The 21,549-nt window shown below is 51.9% G+C and overlaps 1 protein-coding gene across 2 annotated transcripts; it reads left to right on the top strand.

Annotated features, from left to right (window-relative positions):
- The first annotated feature begins 66 nt into the window (after positions 1–66).
- On the top strand, positions 67–14,608 carry STK11IP (serine/threonine kinase 11 interacting protein). Of its 2 annotated transcripts, XM_081143382.1 has the most exons (25): positions 67–143; positions 314–399; positions 2,372–2,577; positions 2,776–2,850; positions 3,055–3,150; positions 3,531–3,638; positions 3,756–3,827; positions 4,894–5,020; positions 5,295–5,398; positions 5,531–5,626; positions 5,888–5,929; positions 6,122–6,256; positions 6,432–6,516; positions 7,066–7,398; positions 7,555–7,760; positions 8,071–8,187; positions 8,273–8,450; positions 10,042–10,275; positions 10,393–10,496; positions 11,809–11,906; positions 12,008–12,186; positions 12,390–12,471; positions 12,663–12,733; positions 13,245–13,492; positions 14,203–14,608. In XM_081143382.1, the coding sequence occupies exons 2-25, from the start codon at positions 339–341 to the stop codon at positions 14,350–14,352; spliced, it is 3,207 nt and encodes a 1,068-aa protein (XP_080999508.1). In that variant the 5' UTR covers positions 67–143; positions 314–338; the 3' UTR covers positions 14,353–14,608. The 2 variants fall into 2 exon arrangements, 1 of the variants encoding a protein (XP_080999508.1); XR_013999234.1 differs by lacking the exon at positions 12,390–12,471 and having other exon boundaries at positions 14,203–14,607.
- Positions 14,609–21,549: the final 6,941 nt, after the last annotated feature.

Raw genomic sequence — 21,549 nt, 5'->3', positions numbered from 1 at the left:
CGCACGACTTCGGGCGTGGTTTCCGGCAGCGGAGGCGTGCCTTCCGGTCGCCCTTCCGTCTCTTTCTCCTTCCGGGGGGGGACTTCCTGTCTGTCTTTGACAAGCGCGGAGCGGCAGAGCTGGTGATCGGATCGCCTAGGAGGGTGAGTCTGGCTGACCAGGCCTTGTGCTCCTCGAAAGGGCACCATGGAGGACGCGCTTCCTCGCTTTCTTTCTTGCTCTTTTCCTCCCCGCGAGGCCTCTGTTTGCACGGACATCCTGGCCTTTTGGCACAACCACCCACCTGAGGCTCTTTCGCTTCCTCTTTCCACAGGCTCCGCCCCCAGCGTCCCGTGGCCATGACAACCGCCCAGGGAGACTCCTTGTTGTGGAAGCTCGCGGGGCTGCTGCGGGAGTCCGGTGAGTGGACTTCCGGTTGCGCTCGGGCGAGCTGGGGTGCTTTCTGCCTTCCGGAGACACGCCTCCTACAGAGTCACGGACTTACAGCTGTTTAGGGTCACGAGAGTGTGGGTCAATTAATTTCTTTACTCTTCCGGGGCTGGCTCGCTCTGGTGCCATTGCCTACGGTGCCCTTTGTCTTTGCCAGTCTAAGCCTTAGCCACCCTTCCAGGCCAGACTGCGCTGCCACCTCCTCCGTGCGTTCTCTGATGCTCTCACTGGAGAGTGATCGTTGCTTGGCTCGAAGCCCCTCGAGACCGGGGACTGGTCATAATCATTGTTGTGTAGCAAGGATCTAAGTATAGCAGAGTTAAAATCACGGGATTTGGAATCCCAACTCTCCTTCATACTTGACCGGATTAAGTCTTTTGACCCTGTTTTTCTCACCAACAAAATGGCATAATGATTGCACTAAACTCAGAGGTTGTGGGGATTAGTTCTAATTCACATAAAGCATTTAGTACAGTGCTTGCATGTATAGTAAGTGCTCAAAATTGGTAGCTATTATAATTTCTTCTCTCAGTAGTTATTCAGTACGTGGTAGAAAGGCCTTGGCTTTGAGATCACACAGAAGTAGCAACTTCCTACCAGCTAGCTATAGGATATCAATTAATATTCTTAACTTCTCTGAGCCCCAATTTCTGAATTTGTAAGAGGGGTTAATAGTGCTCTTTCGGAGATTCTGATGAAGTTAAAATGAAGTGACAGAGTTGTCTGGCACATATTACTCTGTTAATGTTAGGTGCCTTCCATCACTGCACTGCTTTTGATGGTATCTGTGAAATCTCTCTTTATAGCAGTTAAAACTGGCTTGTGTTATTATCTGTGCACATGTCTTATCTCCTCTTCTAGACTCGGAGGCTCTTTGAGGGTGGGGAGAGTCCTTAAACAATGTGTGTACCTGTCCTCAGTGTCTGGTACATAAAAAATACTTTAGGCAAGGTTATGGGATTTGTTAATTTAGTCAGCAAAAACCTGACTTGGCTCCAGGGGTTAGGAATGACAGTGTGTGGGGGGGATATAAAGAGATAGCAGGAGGGAGATCTTTGTGGTAATGGAATAGTTTGGTATCTTGATTGTGGTGTTGGTTTTAGGAATCTACACATGTCACAGAATGGCATAGGACTTATAAATATACATTGTACCAATACCAATTTTCTGGTTTTGATATTGTACTATATATAGAACGTAACCATTGGGGAAACTGGGTGAAGGGTATAGGGGGACTTGGTATTATTGCTACAACATCCTTTGACTCTATCCTTATTTTTTCAAAAAAGTTAAAAAAAAATTCTCCATGCCTGTCTTGTAGTTGCACTTTTTTAGGTACAGTGGTGAATACCAAAAGATGCCCTGAAGGATGACAGTCTCATTGGAGAGAGCAGTTTTAACATAGAGAGCAATACCTAAGGGCTACCATGAGTAGTTACTTTTTCTATGACACGCATTTTAGTACTGTTTGAGAGTTTCTGTAAGTGTGCATCTTCTGAAACAAGAAAAAAAAAGATAAAACACCCAGTTAATTTTACATAAAATAAGTGATTACAGCGAAAAGTTGAGCAGTGTTGTGTATTGAGAAAGCTGCCTGGAGGTGTCAAGCTGGGCAGAGTGGAAGGGTGTGTGTCAGAAAATGAAGGAGCTTGGAACCAAGTTGACTCTCTTTCCAGTAGTGTGAGTAGACCAGGATCTTTTGAGCAGAAGGGAAAAGAAAATTTAGAAAAGTTGGAGGCAATATGTCAGGCTGAAGAGTTAGCACTTTTTTGAAGATAGAGGAGCCTTTGAAGACTTACGTGAGGTGGATATAAAGCTTGACCCTGTAGTGGAGGATCTACAGTATAGGTTGGAGTGGGTCTATCCTGGGGTCACAGAGTCTCAGAATAAAGGAAGGACCCTTTCCTTATACCCTCCTTCCTGTCCGCCCCTCTCCCTGCAGGGGATGTGGTCCTGTCTGGCTGTAGCACACTGAGCCTGCTGACTGCCACACTGCAGCAGCTGAACCACGTATTTGAGCTGTACCTGGGGCCATGGGGCCCTGGCCAGACAGGCTTTGTGGCTCTGCCCTCCCACCCCACCGACTCCCCTGTCATCCTCCAGCTTCAGTTCCTCTTCGATGTGCTGCAGAAAACGCTTTCACTCAAGGTTCTGGGGTGGGAATGGGGTAGGATGTACGAAAAGCCCAGGCTAGTGGAGGCGGGATTGGGGTGTAGCATGGCTGCAAGAAGTCTGCAAGGCACAGATCCAGAAGATGTGAGAGCTACGGGTGGCTGTGCTAAGAAAGAGATGCCAGGGAAAGGGAGATGTGCCTGACCTCATTGGCTTGAATGTTTTTTCTTTTAGCTGGTTCATGTCCCTGGTCCTGGCCTCCCGGGGCCCATCAAGATTTTTCCCTTCAAGTCCCTTCGGCAGCTGGAGGTATGGGGCATTGGGGGATGTTGCTGCACAAAGCCCAGCTTGAGGCAGCCTTTTGAAGATGGGGAAAGAGGTGGCTTCTTTTGGTGGAGGAGGGGCAGGCCTGAGAGTGCCCATTGCTCTGCAGTAATATGGCTTCTACCCTCTCTTCCATTTAATGCTTCCCTGAACCATGGCTTTGCCATCTTTTCCCTTCCTTTGCTGCAGCTCCGAGGTGTCCCTGTCCACTGCCTTTATGGCCTCCGTGGCATCTATTCCCAGCTGGAGACCCTGATTTGCAGCAGGAGCATCCAGACATTAGAGGTTAGGAGGATGGGGGTGGGCCCAGATGCCTTGTCCTGACGGATATAGAGGACCAAGCTCTGGCATTCCTCCTCCTCTGCAGCCTTCCCTGTCTCCTGCCTCCCTCTGGACAGTGTTCTTGCTCCCTCCACTGTGCTCCCACAACACTCTGTATCTGTCCATATGTTTATAGTCACACTTACCATATTGTGTTAAATATTCTCCTCTCTGCTACCTCACTTTCCCCACAGTGAACTCCTTGAGGATAGGGCCCTGAGCTCTCTATAAGTCTATGTTCAGACAGCTCAGCATATGAAGAATGAATGAACGTCTGAGCTATAGAATGAGGCCTTGGTGTGGGGAGGAGGGGAGAGTAGAGGTAACCGAGCACCTTGTCTCAGGAGCTCCTCTCAGCCTGCGGTGGCGACCTCTGCTCTGCCCTGCCCTGGCTGGCTCTACTTTCTGCCGACTTCAGCTACAATGCACTGACTGCCTTAGACAGCTCCCTGGTGAGTGCCTCAGAGGGAAGGGGGTTTGAGGAAGGACAGGGATGGGCCCTTAGGGAGGGGGCCAGCTGGCTACCTGGGGGTATCCGATCCTCTGTTTCCTTTTCCCATCCTCTGCAGCGCCTCTTGTCAGCTCTGCGTCTCTTGAACCTGAGCCACAATCAACTCCAGGACTGCAAGGACTTCCTGATGGTGAGTCTGAGCACCTTGCCTGGGACCGGCACCACTGGGGCCCCTGATCATTCTGCTCTGACCTTCTCTGCTGGACCGGTTTTGCTCCTGCGTGCTCTTGCCCACCGGGTGGAGCCATATCCTGTGAGGCAGTGCTGTTGGGGGCTCAGGCTTAGCATGAGACATACTAGTGTTCAGATCTCAGCTCCTAATCTCTGCGCAACCTGGGACAAATTAAACTCTCGGTTTCTTCACCAGTAAAGTGGAAATAATAGGAGTACTCACTTTTATAGTATTAAAATTATTGTGAAGAGAATCTGATGCCCCTTAGCCGAGTGCCTAGCCCAGAAAAGGGTAGCTTTTGTGACAGGGTCTCCCTGGCAGAGAGAAAGTTGGACACTAGTTAAAGTGGTAAGAACAGATTTTAATAATAAACTATTATAGTTTATTAAGTAGTAAACTATTATGATAGCTAATCAGTAGTAAAACTATTTTAATCAGTAATAAACTATTCAGCATGAACTGAGTTCAAGTTCGGTTTGTGCTGAGGTAATTGGACATGTTAAAGTGAGAGTGAGGGACTGGGGAAGGGGACCAGTGGAGGCTCGAACAGATTCTCTGCTTGACCAGATTCTCTGCTTGACCAGACTCTAGGCAGGTTCCTCTGAAGTCAGGGAAGTGGAAATGTACAAGAAGCAGGAAGGGGACACTGGTCTATGTGAAACCAGCCTGTCTGGGTTTGCTAACTGGCATATGCCAAAGTTAGGCTTCTACCCTCCCACGGAGGCTGGGAGACAGGGGCCCTATCTTTAAGTGTTGGCTGGAAAAAACTCAGTTCTCCAGGCAGCCTTGAGTTTTTCTAGGCAGGAATGTAAGGGGACTGGAGTTGTCATCCTAGGTGTGTGGGCTTGAGCTATCAGAAACTATGCTAGTATTTGTTCAGTTCAACGTTGGGGAGTGGAGGGGTAGATGAAATTGTTTGTGCTGAGTGTCTGCCAAGGTTGAGACATAGTAGAAAAGGGCTCAGAGGAACCTGGCTAGACTTTGGTCAAGGAAAGAATCTTTGTCGCCCCTCACTTCCTCCCAGGACTTGTCTGAGCTCTACCATCTGGATATCTCTTATAACCACCTGTGTTTGGTGCCGAGAATGGGACTCTTAGGAGCTACTCTGGGGACCCTGATACTGAGAGGCAATGAACTCCAGGGCCTGCACGGTGAGTGGGGGAGTGTGGTGGTGGTAAGGCAGGGAGTAGGGGAGGTGGGACAAACATGGAGGGGATGGGGCAGTGTGAGACTCAGGGTGGCAAGGTGGCCTGGGAACTGTGCACCTCCAGAGCCTCATGCATATCCACTGGCAGGTCTGAGGGGCCCAGGATTGTCTTTTCACTGCACCCTCCCCCGGCACGCACTGTACCCCCAACACTCCCCCCACCCTCTCCACCCTTTCTCTCACTCATGTGCTCTTCCTCTTTTCTTGCCTCCGCCCAGGCCTGGAGCAGCTGAGAAACTTGCGGCACCTAGATGTGGCATACAACCTGTTGGAAGAACACAGGGCGCTGTCACCACTGTGGCTGCTGGCTGAGCTTCGCAAGGTGAGACTTAGGCACTTCAACTGCCTGGAAGCCAGCTTTGTGCCCCACCCTCCTTCCCATGCTGATGTGGTCAGTACCCTTCCTCCCACTGGGAGGCTCAAGGCCCACCTCAGTCTCCTTCCTGCCCCTCAGCTATACCTGGAGGGAAACCCTTTGTGGTTCCACCCTGAGCACCGAGCAGCCACCGCCCAGTACTTGTCGCCCCGAGCCAAGGATGCTGCTTCTGGCGTGAGTGATCTTCCCATATCTGTTCTGCTTTCCCTTTCCTGCCCAGCCCCGCCCTCACCCCTACACCTCTTGCCTCTTCTCACCCCCACCCCCCAGATGCAGGCCCTGCCCCCCTCACTTATTCTTGCTTATTATGCTGGTACCATCTGCTGAGCCTTGTGGTCCTCACAGGCCTAAGAGGGCTCCCACCCTGGCTTGGAGCTCCCCCAAGGTGTGAGCCTCACCACCAACACTGCCCCCTCCTCTTTTATCTTTATTCAGTTCCTTCTTGATGGAAAGGTCTTGTCACTGACTGATTTTCAGGTTAGTATGATGGGGAGTGGTGGGAGTGGGACAACAAGGACTGATTTGCGAGGACGCTAGCAGAAGGAAATGGTTTCCAGGGTAGACTCTTCCTGTCAGCTGGAGAGTAGATCCGTCTCTCGGCTAGCTAGGGTAGGGCAGAGGTGCTCCTCCGGCTCTGACCTCTTTCTCTTTCCTGTTGTCACATGCCAGACCTCGACATCCTCAGAGGCCCTACCTCAGTCCTGGCTGGTGGGGAGTACCACTGAAACCTCTGGTGGCGCTGACTTGAGTGACAGCCTCTCCTCAGGGGGCATTGTGGTCCAGCCCCCAATTCGTAAGGTTAAGGTAAACAGTGTCCTAGGCTGCCTCGTACCTGGGGTTGGGTCCCTTGACTGGGGCTCTGAGTTGTTGATGGGCTGAGAATAGTAAGGCTTTGTCCTTGCTTGTGGGTGGCGTGATTTGAGTGGGGTGGGTGGGAGGCCTGGCTTTCACAGAATATCATTCCTCTACCCAAACTTAGAGCCGAGTTCGTGTGAGGCGGGCAAGTATCTCCGAGCCCAGTGACACGGACCCAGAGCCCCGGACTCAGGACCCCTCCCCGGCTGGTAGGTCAGCCCTACCCCCCAGCCTCCCATGCCCCAGTCCAGCACTCCTCAGTCTTCTGGTTAGGAGGAATTTTATTTTCAGTGGAGTAGAGCACTATAGAGGGCTGTAGTCTTTCCTCTTTCCTTTTAGTTTGGGGAAAGGAGAAGAGACAACTCTTAGGCAGCTCTTTCCAAAGTGTTTTACAAGGAATATTACTTTTCTGGGACGCCAAAAGGATTCTGTGGCCAGATGTGTTTGGGAGATGCTAGGTTAAACAAATAGGAGTCCTCCCTCTGGAGGACCTTAAATGTCCTACTGTGTTGCAAATTTCCCAAAGTGGCACATGATGCGTTTGGGAATTGCATGTGACCGGAGCGTTTTGTAGAACACACTTCGGGATGCTGCTGAGCAGAAGCCTTTAGCCTCTCTCTGACTCCCCTCCCCCCTGCCCCAGCCTTGCCTCCACCCATTACACAGACTTTTACTTCACCCTGGAGAGCACTCTCAGGGTGGTGGTAGGGATGCAGGCTGGCTAAGCTGTGTACCCACCCCCATATACACCTGTCCAGGATGGTTTGTACAGCAGCATCGGGAACTTGAACTCATGAACAGCTTCCGGGAACAGTTTGGCCGCGACTGGCTGCAGTATAGGAATCACCTGGAGACCTCTGGGATCCCCAGCCTGGCTACCTCCAAGATCCCTGCACTTGGCGCACTGTCCCCGGACACCCTGAGCCCTGAGACTGTGCCCAGCCCTTCCCCCCCAGAAAAGGAGTCACCACAGGAAATGGCAGAGGAGGTCATTGTGGGGCCAGAGCCACAGGAAGAAGAGGAGATGGAGAAAGAGGAGATGGAGGAGCCAGGAAAAGAGCAGGAACAGGAGCAGCAGAATGAAGTGGAAGGTGAGCTGCAGTAGCTGTGGTGGTGGTGTGTTTGGGAGAGTTAGGAAAACCCAGGTGCCGGGGGCTGACCCCCTGTGGAAGGAGGGACAACCCATAAGAGGGCAGAGTCTTGGTACCTTTTCGTCTTTACAGGGTCCCTCTTTTGTTTCTCCTCAGAGGAGCTCTGTCGCCCCATGTTGGTGTGTCCCTTGGAGGGGCCTCAGGGCGTGCGGGGCAAGGAGCGCTTTCTCCGGGTCACTTCTGGCCACCTGTGTGAGGTGGAACTCCAAGCAGCTCGAACCCTGGAACGGCTTGAGCTCCAGAGTCTGGAGGCAGTTGAAATAGAGGCTGAGACCCCAGCCCAGAGGGAACCACTGCCCGAGGTGAGTGTGGGAGGGGCTTCTGGAAGAGGTGCTGGGCTTTTTGCAGGAGCCAGCTCTGACAACATGGCTCTTGGGTGCTGGGCACCAGGCTGTGGATCCCCACTGTCTCTCACTGGCGTTGAGGAGGTAGCTGGGGGCCAAAGGTGGCCCCAGGTGGCTTGGGAGGCTGGCCTAGGAGTAGAGCTTCTGGGCCAGAGTGGATGTTAGCAAAAGCATTTTAATGGAGTCCAGAGCTATTGTTTCCCTCTGTGCTCTCAGTATATCCCTAATCCCTCTGCTGTTTTTTTCATGGTGCCCTCTTTCCTCACAGGGCTCGGAGCTGCCCCCCATGGCCCCTGTCCTTGCTCTGCGCTTCTCTTATATTTGCCCGGACCGGCACTCGCGTCGCTATGTGGTGCTGGAGCCTGATGCCCAAGCAGCTGTCCAGGTGATGGGTCCAGAAGCCTGGGGGAGATTGGAAGGCTGAGGGCTGGGCTCCTGCTCACAGCTATGTCCGGCCCACCCTGTTTCAGGAGCTGCTTGCTGTGTTGACCCCAGCAGCCACCAAGGCTCAGAATCAGCTGGGGGAAACAAGAGACCAGCTGGCAGGCAGACTCCAGTGTCTACGTTGTGGCCACGATTTCAAGCCTGGGGAAACTAGGTTGGGACTAGACAGTGTGGAGGGCTGGAGGCCTCTGTGCCAAAATACAGGTACAAGCCCTGCCCTTGACCTGCTTGTCCATTTCAGGGAAAACGGCTTTGAGGGAGGGAGTGTGGAGGGGGACCCCCAGGGAAGAAAGGAGTGGGGACCAACTTCCTGCCTGGAGGAAAAATAAAACCGTCTGCCAGCTACATTTACAAAAGTAAAAGAAGAAATATCCTTTTCCCCCTCTAAAAGTCAGGAAATACAATCTCTGTGTTTAAACATACTCATTATTTTTTCATAACCTGAAGGCTTGCCCCCTTTTTTGGCTAATGGTTCAGAAACTGCATAAAACCTAATGAGCCCTCAGTGCTCTGCTGGATTATAGTGCTGCCATCTGAGCACGTCTGGCTGTTGAGTAGGCTGCTGTGGGACTTGGCTGAGATTGTCCTTCCCCACTGACCTTGGAAGCTGCTAGATATTGAGTTGTGCCTGTGGCATCTCTTCACATTCTGTTCTTTGAGATGAGAAAATTTTCCACTGTAGACCAGTCAGAAAGCCATGCCTTTGAAGATGTTGAAGAAGAGAGATACTCTTGATAACTCCTATGTTGAAATGCATGATTTTTATCACTTTTCTCTTCTTGGCAGCAGCTAGGGCAGGAGTTTAAATTTTACTCAGAAAATAGACCCTTCTCCAGCTCCACCCTGAACCTGCCCAGGACGTGGCAGACCCCAGAGGCTCAGCAGGGCAGTGTGTGTAGTGGAAATAGACCCACCACCTCCCAGACCCTGTCTGTACTCCATGGGGTCGTGTGGCCCCTGGGGTCCCTTCAGTGGAAGCATCTTAATGAACATTTCTGTGTGCTCCATTCAGCGTTTGCTTGAGCCTCAGGTATCTCTTCTGAACAAAGATGTGAATGAACTTGCCCCAAGGTGCTGGTAGGGGATTTAAATGTGACAGAAAGGCACCAGGCACAGTGCTGGGCTCCAAACAAAGTCTTGGGGGGGGGGGGCGGGGAGTCTGTTGTTTGAAGGCTCTAGCACATGCCCAACACATTGTAGCTGCTCAGAAAATGTTTCTTCTCTCTTTGCTGATCCCTGTCCTGGATTCTTTACCTGCTACGTTCATTCATCCTGGCAGGTTGGCACTGTCTCCGTCCCCATCGTAGAGGAGGAACCAGGCACAGAGAGCTTAGGAGACTTGTCTTAATTGCTTAGACGATAGCCTTTACATGATGGGGCCTGGAATTGGACCCATATCTGGCGCCCTGCCTTCCTGGTTTGTTGTTGTGGGGCTTTAGACCTTGCTAGTAGAGAGCATCAGAGTACGTGATCAGCCCCTGGCTGTGGGAGGGGCCCCGAGCAGGGTCTGGTTGCGTATGGCTCTTTCTGAGAGACCCGAAATGAGATGGTGTGGTGTATTTTGAGGAGGTTGTGGGTCATGGGTCCGGGTTTGCTTGTCTCTCGCTGGATGGGGAGTGATTGGCTAGCAGGCAGGCCTGCAGAGGGAGGCAGGTGGGTTGGGAATAGTGGGTAGAGTATAAAGCCGGAGATGTGGGCCGAGGTGAGTCTGAGCATGGGTGGGGAGCATGATGAGCGTGGTGGGGCCTATGGTGCTGTGTGTGTGGTTCACGGGACTGCCCATCCCTCTCTCCAGAACCTCCTGCTGTGTGTCCAAACTGTGGTAGTGACCATGTGGTTCTCCTGGCTCTGACCGTGGGAGCCCCCAGTGGGGAGCAGAGACAGGAAGAGCAGTTGCCAGCTTCCTTGCAGTCCCCCAGCAGTGTCCATGATGACTCTCCTGGTGACAGTGACCACAGCACCAAGGCTGACAGTACCCCATCTCAGGCACTGGGCTCCCAGGACCGCCACAGGTGGAGCCTCAGTCCCCGTGAGTATAGGCCAAACAAGACAGGGCTGGTGTTTGGGGAGGGAAGGGGCACTCATGGGGGGAGGTGAGATGGAGCTGTGTAGCTGGGTAGGCTGATGGCCCATTGCTTGTCCCCAGCCCCTGAGCGCCATGGCCTCCGCTCTGTGGATCACCGTCTCCGGCTCTTCCTGGATGTTGAGGTGTTCATCGATGCCCAGGAGGAGTTCCAGTGCTGCACCAAGGTCTGTGTCAGCCTGGTGCTGCCCTGTGCTCCTGACAGGGTGCCCGCTTGTTCCATCACATCCGGTTGAGTCACAGCAGTTGCTCTGGAACTGCCAGGTCTCGCATCCCATTTCTACTCTTGCAGTTCCTTGCTGTGTATCTGTGGACACGTTCCTTGGTGTCTGAGTCTCAGTTGTGGATCCTTTGTAAGGGGATAATACTTACCTTTCAGAGTGCAGTAGCATCAGTGAGAGCACCTGCCCAGCCCAGCACCTGGCCTCAATAAATGGACCTCCTGTCATTATTATAAACACAGAATGTCACTGGACCCCTCTATTGAGCACCTAGCAGGTGTGGGACACTTGAGGATCTAGAAAATCAGTTGTGCCCTCAGTCTTGTATTCTTTTTTTTCTTTTTAAAAAATATATCTTTATTGATTTCAGAGAGAGGAAAGGAGAGGGAGAGAGAGATAGAAACATCGATGATAAGAGAGTCATTGATCAGCTGCCTCCTGCACACCCCCGACTGGGGCTCCAGCCCGCAACCTGGACATGTGCCCTGACCGGGAATTGAACCCCAATCACCAGGATCCTAGGTCAACGCTCAACTGCTGAGCCACGCCCGGCTGGGCTAATCTTATATTCTGATGTGAGAAACAGATGATGGTCATGTGATATGGAAGTGCTGGAATCAGGCAAAGGCCCTAGGGGGCATCTGATCCAGCCTGAGTGGGCCAGGGAAGCTGCCCCTTCCTGGGGAGGTGGTGCTACACTAGGCCCTGAAGGATGAGTTAGAGGAGGGAGGAAGGGGATGTTGTAGGGAGAGGAAGCAGCATGTGCGTGAAGGCTTGAGAGAGTAGCTAGTGGGGAGAACTGCCCATTGTGGGGCAGCCAGGATGTGGGGGGTGAGGGGCAGAGTACGAGAGGAGTCTGAACAGGAAGCAGGGGCTGGTTTAAGAGCAACCTCATGTGTCTGCCAAGGAGTTTGGACTCAATCCCGAAGCCCGCGGGAGCCACTGAAGGACTGGAAGCAGGGGAGTGGTGATCAATTTTGTGTTAGAACAATTAGCCTGGCAACGTGGAGGGTGGGTTGGAGGGGATGAGGTGACAGGCAGGGAGACCTGCTAAGAGGCTGCTGCTGTGGAGTGCAGGCAGGGGCTGTGGGATGGAGAGGATGGTGGATAGAGAGCGTGGTCAGTGAAGAGGCTGGAATGGATGAGCAGGGGCAGGGGCAGGGGCAGGCTGAAGGTGCTTTCTCAGTAACTTGGCTCTCAGTCTGGCAGCTGCCTCCCTAGTCCTCTCTGTTTCTCATCAACTTCTTTTACTCCTTAGGTGCCACTGGTGTTGGCAGGCCACCCTGGGGAGTGTCTGTGTCTTGTGGTTGTGTCTGACCACAGGCTTTATGTGTTGAAGGTGACAGGGGAGATCTGGTGAGTGAGTAGGGCTGCGGCCAGGAAAGGGTCAGGGTTCCCCTGTGGACCTCACTCCACTCTTCCTCTTTCCTTCCACTCTGCCCCTCCTTTCTCCACAGTGGGCCTCCAGCTAGCTGGTTGCAGCCAACCCTGGCCATTCCCCTGCAGGACCTGAGTCGCATAGAGCTGGGCCTAGCAAGACAGAGCCTGCGCCTGGAGTGGGCAGCTGGGGCAGCCAGCTGTGTCCTGCTGCCTCGAGATGCCAAGCATTGCCAGGCCTTCCTAGAGGAGCTCACTGGTGAGAAAGAAAAGGGAGAGGCAGGGGTTGGGGGGCCTTCATAGATCCTCCCACAGTTGAGACAGATGTGTAATGAAACTCAGCCCTCAGAGAAGTTCCTGAAATCTAGAAATACGGAGAATGGGAAGGTATTGAGAGGAGTGAGTTTGGGAAAGAAGAGGTGGAGTCACGAGGGCTCCCTGTCTCTGGCTGGCTCCGTCCAGATGTCTTGCAGTCTCTGCCCCCAACCTGGAGGAGCAGCGTCAGAGCCACGGAGGAGGAGGTGACCCCAGAGCACCGACTCTGGTGAGTCAGTGGGAGGGTGAGGCTGGGGTTGGTGCTGAGATGGCTGCTCTTGGAACACAGGCTCTCTGTTCACAAGTCCCAGCCACCTGTCCTCAGGCCCACAGACCTGGTCCTTCCTCCCTGCTCTGCCCCCTCCTGGTACTTCCCACCCCTAGCTGACCACTCTTTCGGGGCTGTCACCTTCCCCCCAGGCCACTGCTGGAAAGAGACTCTGCCTCGGAGCCTTCCCTGTTCTTCTACCTTCAGGTGTTCCTGGTTGAAGGTGAGGCCTCTGTACCCCATCTTCTCCCAGGCTGCTGGCCTGGCCACCAGTACCTCTGTGTGTCCTTGTAGCAGTTCTTAGTTCCTGGCATCTTGACTTCCTCTCACTCATGGGCTTACCCAAATGACCCCCTCAGGGTTCCTGGTCTCCAAGGGTAGGGCCAAGAGGTACCCAGAAACCTTTGCTCTCAGGCCCAGGCTTTCTGTGAATGGAGCAAGTTGGCTGGCTGTGCTGTGCCTCATCCTATTGGAGAAGGCGAGAGTGACCCTCCTTTCTGACTTGTCTGGGACGTGGGGCAGAATTCCTTTGTCTTGGGCCTCAGAGGTTTTGGAGGCTAGAGATCCCTGAAGTATGGAAAAGGGAGGGCCTTGGCCCCAGATGCTCAGGCTGCTTTGTGGCCATCTCAGCATGGTTTGCCCCCCTTCTCCCAAGCAGTGCTGAGACTCTGTGCAGGGGTGTGGGGTTCTCCGTGGCCTTGCACTATGGACCTTACCCTGCCTCTTTTCCCCAGGCCCTGCTACCTCTCCTGTGTCCCTGTTGCTGACGCTGAACACCTTGTACCTGTTAGATGAGGACCTTGTAGGGTCCCAGGCGCAAAGCCCTCTTCCAGCAGCATCTGGTGAAGCCTCTGAGAAGGCCCTGCCCTCGGGGCCAGGCCCTTCCTTATGTGTCAGGGAGCAGCAGCCATTCAGCAGCTTGAGCTCAGTGCTGCTCTATCGCACAGCCCCGGAGGACCTGCGGCTGGTTTTCTACGACGAGGTGTGTGTGCATGTGTGTGTTTGTGTGTATGTGACTGTGTGAGGGGGCGGGCAGAGTTGGTTTGTGTGTGGGAAATGGGTCTAGGACAGCTGGGAATTGGGGGCAGTATGGAACTCACCATAGACAGTCATGGTGGGGAGAACAGAGAAGTAGGGTACAAGGGCCTAGTTGGAGGCTCACTGGGTAGCAGCTGTGAGCAGTGGAAACACCCTGACCTTGGCGCCCAGGCTTGTGTTAGATGGCTGGCCTTGAGTGAAGCACCCTGCAGCTTCCGCCTTGGGTTTGCACTTGATTGGGCCCTTCTGCCAGCCATTTGATCTTCACCTGCATGTGAGGAGGTGCTGTCATTAGTTCTATTACTGATGAGGAAACTGAAGTTTGGGGATGTTAACCAACTTGCCCAGGTTTCAAATGGTAGACCTAGGAACTGAACCCCAAGTAATTCCTTAGAATGGGCTCCAGAACTTACATTCTGAAAAACAGGGCAGATGAAAGAAACAAGATAGTAAATGTGAAAGCCCTTTGGGGGCCTTCAGTAAGGGTCCATCAGTTCTATTCGAGAAGTCAGGATCATTCATGGGGAGGGACACAGGCTCGGGGAAGGGAAGAGGCCATGAGCAAGGACGGGCAGTGGGTCCTCCCCGGCCCTCCCCTCCCGTGCTCTGGTGTGGCCCTCTGCGAGTCTCACCTCACCACTCTTGTTCTGCCAGGTGTCCCGGCTTGAGAGTTTTTGGGCACTCCGTGTTGTGTGTCCGGAGCAGCTGACAGCCCTGCTGGCCTGGATCCGGGAGCCCTGGGAGCAGTTGTTTTCCATCGGACTCCGAACTGTGACTCAAGAGACTCTAGACCTTGACCTGTGAAGTCTCTGTGTTGACCCCACCCTGGCCTTAGGGGCTATGGCCACAGATGTTCTCTTTCCAGGCTCTGGCTGTGGACTTCCCAGCCTTTGGGTGCTGGCCAGTGAGGCCCCAAATGATCCATGGTTCAAGGGAAGGACGAGAGAAAAGGTCAGGCCTCTGGGTGACCTGGCCTGAGGGGACAGACTGAGTGGCCAGTAGGAATGTTTCTCCTGCACTTTTCTCAGGTATCAGTAAAGCTGTTTTCATTCTAGATGTCATGGGTGTATTTAGACACGTCACTCGTCACTCGTGAGGCCTGTGGTTGTTCTACCTCTTGTAACAGGAACTGCTCCGCCCACTGAGGAGCCTTGTTTGTAGATGAGACCCTGTCTCTACCCCTACTCTGCCCCACTGATGGGATCAAGTTGGACTCCTGACCCCTGGGCACCAGTCCTTAGCCCCCAACACCTGCCATGTGGCCCAGCATGAAAACCATTGCCTAACAAATAGCCAGGAGGGCCAGTTAGATTCTCACTGTCCTGTTGCATTTGGGAACTAATGAGGACCTGAGGCCATTGGCAGTGGGGGCTGAATGTGAGAGGGTGACTGGAGAGATGGTATGTGAGGTTGGAGTTGGTATCTGGTGGATTCTGCTCTTGCCTTCTCTCAGCACTGCCTCACTCCGCTGGGGGCAAGTGGGGTTGAGCCCACGCCTTCACCTCTGTCTCATGGCTAGGGTGATTGGTTCAGGAATGCTTATGTAGCCCCTTTGGCCTGCCAACACCCAGTCCTGGCCTTTTGCTGGAGCAATCAAGAAGGAAGCAAGTTTCCCCATGAGGGTTGCTGAGAGGATAAGCCTGCAGCTGCTGGCCTGAGGGGAAAGCTTTCCTGGAACTGGAACTTGCAGAGAGAAGAGAGCTAAGAGGTGGAGTAAGCAGGGGTAGGCCCTGGAGGTGTCTTTGGAATCCCTTGGTCCAACTGTGCCTGGAGGCAAATAGCCCTGGAATTTTAGGTGATGTGAGCTAAGGGAGACCCCTCCTTTTGTCTTTTAGGCTTAAGCTGATTGGAGCCATATAGGAGTCACTGAAAATGACCTAACTCCATGAACCCCTGTTCTGACTCGAACTGCCTTAGTAGGGATCTGCTTGTATCCAAGAATGTGCACTGTGGAGTAGTGGCACCCACATATTTGTGTAGACAGGCCTTGCCCTGTTAAGAGGGCTCTGTCTGAGTGTGTGTGTGTGGTTTTGAGTACTAACGGACGATCCGGATCTCATCTATGGAGTATTTACATGCCAGGTGCTGAGCTAAGTGCTTGGCAGTCTGCTCTTCACAGGAGTCCTGGGAGGTGGGTGGCATCTTGTTACAGGTGAGGAAACTGAACCTTAGTGGAGTTAAATGACTTGCTCAAGATCACGCCAATAAATGGAGGAGACGTGATGAGTCTAGGCTTATATAACTTCAAAGCTGGGGCTGTAAGCCAGCAAATCACTGGGCAACACTGCCCCCCTTCCCTGCAGGAGATGGGTCTGTGTGCCCAGCCCCACTCACAGGGGTGATTGCCTACCCTTCCCTGGGTTGAGGATCTCCTGAATAATACTAGACTTGTCCAGGACAGGCAGATCCAGATGCACTGTATTTGAAGTCTCTCTTTCCCCTAGGGTGTCAGGTGAGATGTTAGGTGAAATATTAATTCATGGGCCATTCTCACCTCTTCCTTTGGAGAAAACAAAGATTCCAGATCTTTAGGTTTTCAGTGAAAGGGCTAAGGTGTAAAAAGAGATTGCAAAGGGACCATAAATATATAAGAGCTCCAGGGTGGGGGAAGGGGAGAGATTTTAGGGAAGAGCATTAGAAGCAGTGGAGGAATAAGTCCCTTCACACTGGAGGACTTTCAGGATGGGGGGCTCTGTGCCTTGCTCTCTGTCATGCTCCCCATGCCACCGAGGCAGCCGGAGATGGCAGTTTGGAAGGACTGGCAGGATAGGGCTGGTGACAGTTTTCCAGATCTCTTGCGTGGAGAAGGGAGGTGTCCCAGAGAATCCAATGGGCCCCAGAAGTCAGCGGAGAGCGTTCTGGAGAGTGTTCCAGGGCCACTTCAGAAAGATGGGACAGGCCTAGCCCCTAAATGGGGATGTGACCCAATTAGATGTGAACTGATTGAGTTTAAATCACTGGGCTCATTATAAGGATAAAGTTGAGTTATAGAGAAAAAATTGACATATTTGCATACCTGGGGACTACTACATTTCTGGAATTCCCATCTGTTTTTGTTGGAAAGGTCAACATCAAAAGATTTAGAAGGTGTGGACCTAGAGGGCAAGGGGGTGGTTCTTTAATAGTGGCCTTGAAGTTACTACTTCCTCCTCAACAGGCCTTCAACTTAGGGTTCCTAGGGGAGGCATGTGTTCTGATAACTTGGTCAGATCTCACTGTTAAATTTTGTTTTGGGGAAGTCCAAGGCCCCCCCCCCCCCCCCCCCCCCCCCCGTGGAGTGGGGAAGGAGGGAGATGGTTGTAATAGGCTGGAGAAGTCTTAGATCCCCCCGTAGCCCAGTTCCACCCTTGACCCAGCCAGCCCTCTACAAACCCTGTGGCCTGCTGGATGGAATCCTGTGGGAAAGAATCTGTGCAGTGTCAGCCTCAGGCTTCATTCACGGAGGACAGGGAGTCCTTGGATTCCAAGGGAAAGGACTGCTGGGCCCCAGGTAGGAGAAGCCTAGAGGGTGGTTAGGCCCACACTTACCAGTTCTGCCTTTCCTGATCGCCCTTGTGGGTCAGCATTGTTCCTGTCCTGAGATGCGTGCATTACATATTCATTCACACGTACACTGAATGATTGAGTTTATACCTTCACTGGACAGAGATGAACAGGACACAGGTCCTACTGCAGAGCACATTAAAGCTTATGTCAGGGCTGGAGGGATTCCCAGTGGCTCATAAACTGCCTTCTGAAAGCAATGACATTCCCTGGGCCAGGACTGCCGGGAGGGCCCGGGAGTCAGTATTTAAAGCTCTCTTGAAGATTTGTAGAGGAACACCCATAAGTAATGATGAGGGTAACAATCTAAGAGCTAGGGCTTAGAGAGCCCTTCCTATGTTCCATGCACTGTATAGAGCAGCTGATCTTCTCCAGTGTTTTCCTCTGATCACAAGATATGGAGCCAATTTTCTCAAGAAAAGAGCCATCAGTTTATAGACATGACCCAGACCTGGAAGGCAGGTGCTGAGGCCCCAGACACAGGGTTTCTCCTGTCTGGTGGAGCCTGATGGGTTCTCTTTCCCATCCCCAGCAAGGCCCTGGCTAGAGAGTAGGGAGGAGATGAAGTGAATCTCAGAACTGGCCAGTTGGGAAAGGCTGGCTGGGGTGAAGTCCCTCATTGACAAGCCTGCAGAAGCGTGGAGGGGCCCAGAAAGGACTGTGCAGAGGTTCAGAAAAGAAGTTCACCTACTTCTGTTTTGCTCAGAGCTGGCCTGAATTTTTAATTGAAGCAAATTAAAACTTCCCAAAAATATTAGTCCACTTTCCTGGCAGCGTGCACACTCCCTTACCCTTCAGTGATTTTGCACCATCTGCGAACAAGAGCCAGTGTGGGTCCTGAGGAAGCCTTGCCCAGCCTTTGGCCCAGAGCTGCTGTCCATGAAGGCTGGGCCCATTTATTTACAAGCACTTTCCCAGAAGCCCCTTCAGGTTGTGGTCCAGATGGGGCAGGATCATCTACAAGCATTTTTAGGGTGCTTTGCAAAGTGGTGTGAGGCTGGGGCAGTTCAAAGAAGAGCTTCTTCCATTTCTTTGTGCTTAAGGTCTCTGGGAACATTTCTGTTTTCTTTAACAATTCAGCACCATCCTCTGCACCCTTTGTCCTGTGGGTGCTCTTTCGTTGGTGACCCAAAAGACAAAGATGTTGGTGTTGCTTGCCAACTATGACCACTCCTTGGAGTGGGTGACTTTTAGCTCTGCGCCCCTCCAGGAAAAGGCGCCAGGATGCCCCTGCTCAGACCCTGTCACGCTCTCAGCAGATGGGACTGCTTTGCCACTGCCACTCGTAAACAGATGTCAGTCTTCGGGGCTTGCCTTACACACCCTGCACTGTCCCCGGAGATCGATTCATTTGTTCAGCCTGGCCTTGCCCCTCCAACAAGTGCTTATTGATCGCCTGCCTCTAGCCTTGGGCTTGCTGGCAGTGGCGGTGGAGGGAAAGGATTCACTCCCTGAAACTGTATGATGCTGTATTTTCTGTAGGAAAGAGGTGGGAGGGGATAACATACATATTCATGTCTAACTTCTGTTTGTGTAAATAAATCCTAGAGGGACAGACAGAAAGGGATAGTGGGGGACAAAAAAGAGCACAAGGCAGAAAGGGGAGGGAATGGTGATTTTTAGTTGCTTTTATATTTTATCTAAAATATTTTAAAACTCTCAAATGTATTATGATTAAAAATTACATTAAAAATTTAAAAATTTATATGATACCCTAGGGGGTCAGTGGCCAAACTGAGTGGGTTCCTATGATTTTGGAAGAGGGGAGTGGATCAGCTTGAAGGACCCATCTCTCTCTCAATGGGAGAGGGTTCATCTTTGCTGAGTCATTTCATGTGGACTGAGGGGTAAGGTCCTTCCTACTCCTTTGCCGTAATGCTGGGGTGGCTTCTGAGAAGACCCCGCCCAGACTGGTTGCTGCTGCTGGAAATTCAGCCATGTTTCTCTGTGATGCTTTGCCCATCTCTGGGCGCGTGTAGTATTTTGCATCTACCCACTCAAAGGCCAGTGTGGTGTGATGGTCATATTGGAGAATCACAGTGAATTTAGATTTAAAAAACTCAGGACTATGCCTTAGTTTTGCAGCTCACTATTTAACCACGAGCAAGGAACTTGCCCTTCCTGATCCATGGCGCCTTCATCTACCGAGAGGGCGTGAGGCTAATTGACTACTTGCCCAGTTCACAGAATTGCTGAGTGCAATAATGTACGTGGAAGTACTGTGTGAACCATACAGCATGAAATAAATAAGTGCTGATTTAAAAACCTACCTGTCTGTTGTTACAACCTGCTTTGTTGCCTAGAAATGCCCTTTGCCGTCAGAAGAGGGAAAACCTGCATCTCACTGTCCATGTGCCTATGAGTGGCTGTTTGTCCACCACGCTTCAGACTCTGCTGGGAATGTGAGCAAGTCGTGGCATGTTCTGTCTTGGCTCATCCTTTGTCATTTGATCATCTTGGACTTAGTGACTTCTCTGTCCTCCACAAAAACATTCTTCAGTTTATTAGTCACTATAATTACTTGTGCACTTGTTCTCAATTCCGCAGACGCTTGTCGAGCTCTTGAGTGTGCCAGGCTCTATGTGAGAGGAGTGGGGAGTGGAACATAAGGTTGAATCAGGCATGCTCCAGCTTTCAAGGAGCCTACGGTTAAAGAAGGAGACGTTGCCTTGGAGCTGGGTCCTGAAGATGGGGAAGATTGCAGTGGGAAAATATCACAATGATGGCCGTTTTGGAGCCCCTGCTTTGTGCTGGTCTTGTACTAATTATTTTACTTTATTATTTTTTTAATCGTCACCCAAGGATATTTTTCCTATTGCTTTTCAGAGAGAGTAGAAGGGGGAGAGAGAGAGATCGATTGATTGCCTCCTGCACTTGTCCCAACTAAGGCTGAGGATTGAGCCTGCAACCGAGGTACGTGCCCTTGGCCAGAAGCGAACCTGGGACCCTTCAGTCTGTGGCTCAATGCTCTAACCACCGAGCCAAACCAGCTAGGGCACTAATCATTTTATTGACATTACCGCATTCAGTACAAGCCTGAAGGAAAAGTATGATCTCTATTTTACAGGTGAGGAGGCTAAACTCAGGTTAAGAAAGGTGATTCTTGCCAAGGGGATGCTGGATCTCAGACTCGGGCCCTTTCTGTCTTTCCCTGAAATGAAACCTATTACAATGCCCATCCTGGTTCACTCTCTAGTCCTTTTTTTTTTTTTTTTTAATATATCTTTTTATTGATTCCAGAGAGAGGAAAGGAAAGGGAGAGAGAGAGAGATAGAAACATCAATGATGAGAGATTCATTGATCGAGCCCACAACCTGGGCATGTGCCCTGACCGGGAATCAAACCCTGATCGCCTGGATCCCAGGTCGACGCTCAACCGCTGAGCCACGCCTGGCCGGGCTCTAGTCCTTTTAAATCTGTCTCCTTGTGGCATCAGGTTCCAGGGGTACCACAGTCTACCAGAAAAACCACCCAGATCCTCAGCACCCAAATATCCAGACAGGTCTGTTCTTTTCCACATGGGGCTGTTCCTGAGCTTGTCTTTCTTCCCAGAATGCTCTCCTCGCCCTTGCTTCCCAGCCTGCTGGGCATTGCATGGCTGATTCTTTCTTTAGGTCTTTGCCTAACTGTCCCTCCTTACGGAGTGTGTCCGTGACTGCTTTCCCACCACAGCACTTGCCACATTTCCTAATGATGAATTTATATGTTTGCTTGTTTGTTGTCTGTAAGCTGCCCAGGGAAGGGACTGTGTCAGGGTTTTCACTGATGTATACCCAATGCCTGGTGTACAGTATAGAGTGAATGACTGGGATTTGGTTTACACTCTTGGATATGCGTGAAATATTATTTTACTGCGCAATAACTTTTGTTTGAACCCCCCCATCCCCGGGGGTTGGCAGGACTCACTGACCTCACTCATTCCCCCTCCCCCCCTTTTTGGGGAAACCTCCTTCTGCTTTGCTGACTGGGGAGGGCAAAGGCTTGCTCCTCCACCCCCACCCCAGCTTCTGGCCAAGACACTGCATCTACTCTCATTACCTCTTTCTTTTTCCTCCTCTGCAAACCTCCCTACCCATTTTCCAAAACAGCAAAATTCAAAGAAGCCCACTTGCTTGGGAGGGGTTGGGGGAGGAGAGAGAAAGGACATAGCTTCACATGTCACAATGCTATCCCACCCACAGATGAATCTGTGCCTCTGTAGCTAAAAGGTGGGGTCCATAGGGGTGGGAGAACCTCCAGGGACAGGCGGTGCTGGCCTGAGATTGGCTTTGTTTCAAAGCTGAGTCCAGATTTACTGAGGGACACCAGGATTATGACCGGATTAACCACTGCAGAGTCACAACAATAGTAAATAATAAGTGACATTTATTGAGCACTTATTGTGTGCCAAGCATCGAACTGGCATTTTATATATAGCATCTCTAACTTCGGAGTCCGGGCTCCTTCTCAATGCCATGC

The sequence above is a fragment of the Miniopterus schreibersii genome, assembly GCF_964146895.1.
Source record: "Miniopterus schreibersii genome assembly, chromosome: 7".
Taxonomy (NCBI): domain Eukaryota; kingdom Metazoa; phylum Chordata; class Mammalia; order Chiroptera; family Miniopteridae; genus Miniopterus; species Miniopterus schreibersii.
Note: the sequence above shows the minus strand (reverse complement) of the source record. Positions and strands in the feature narration are given on the sequence as shown.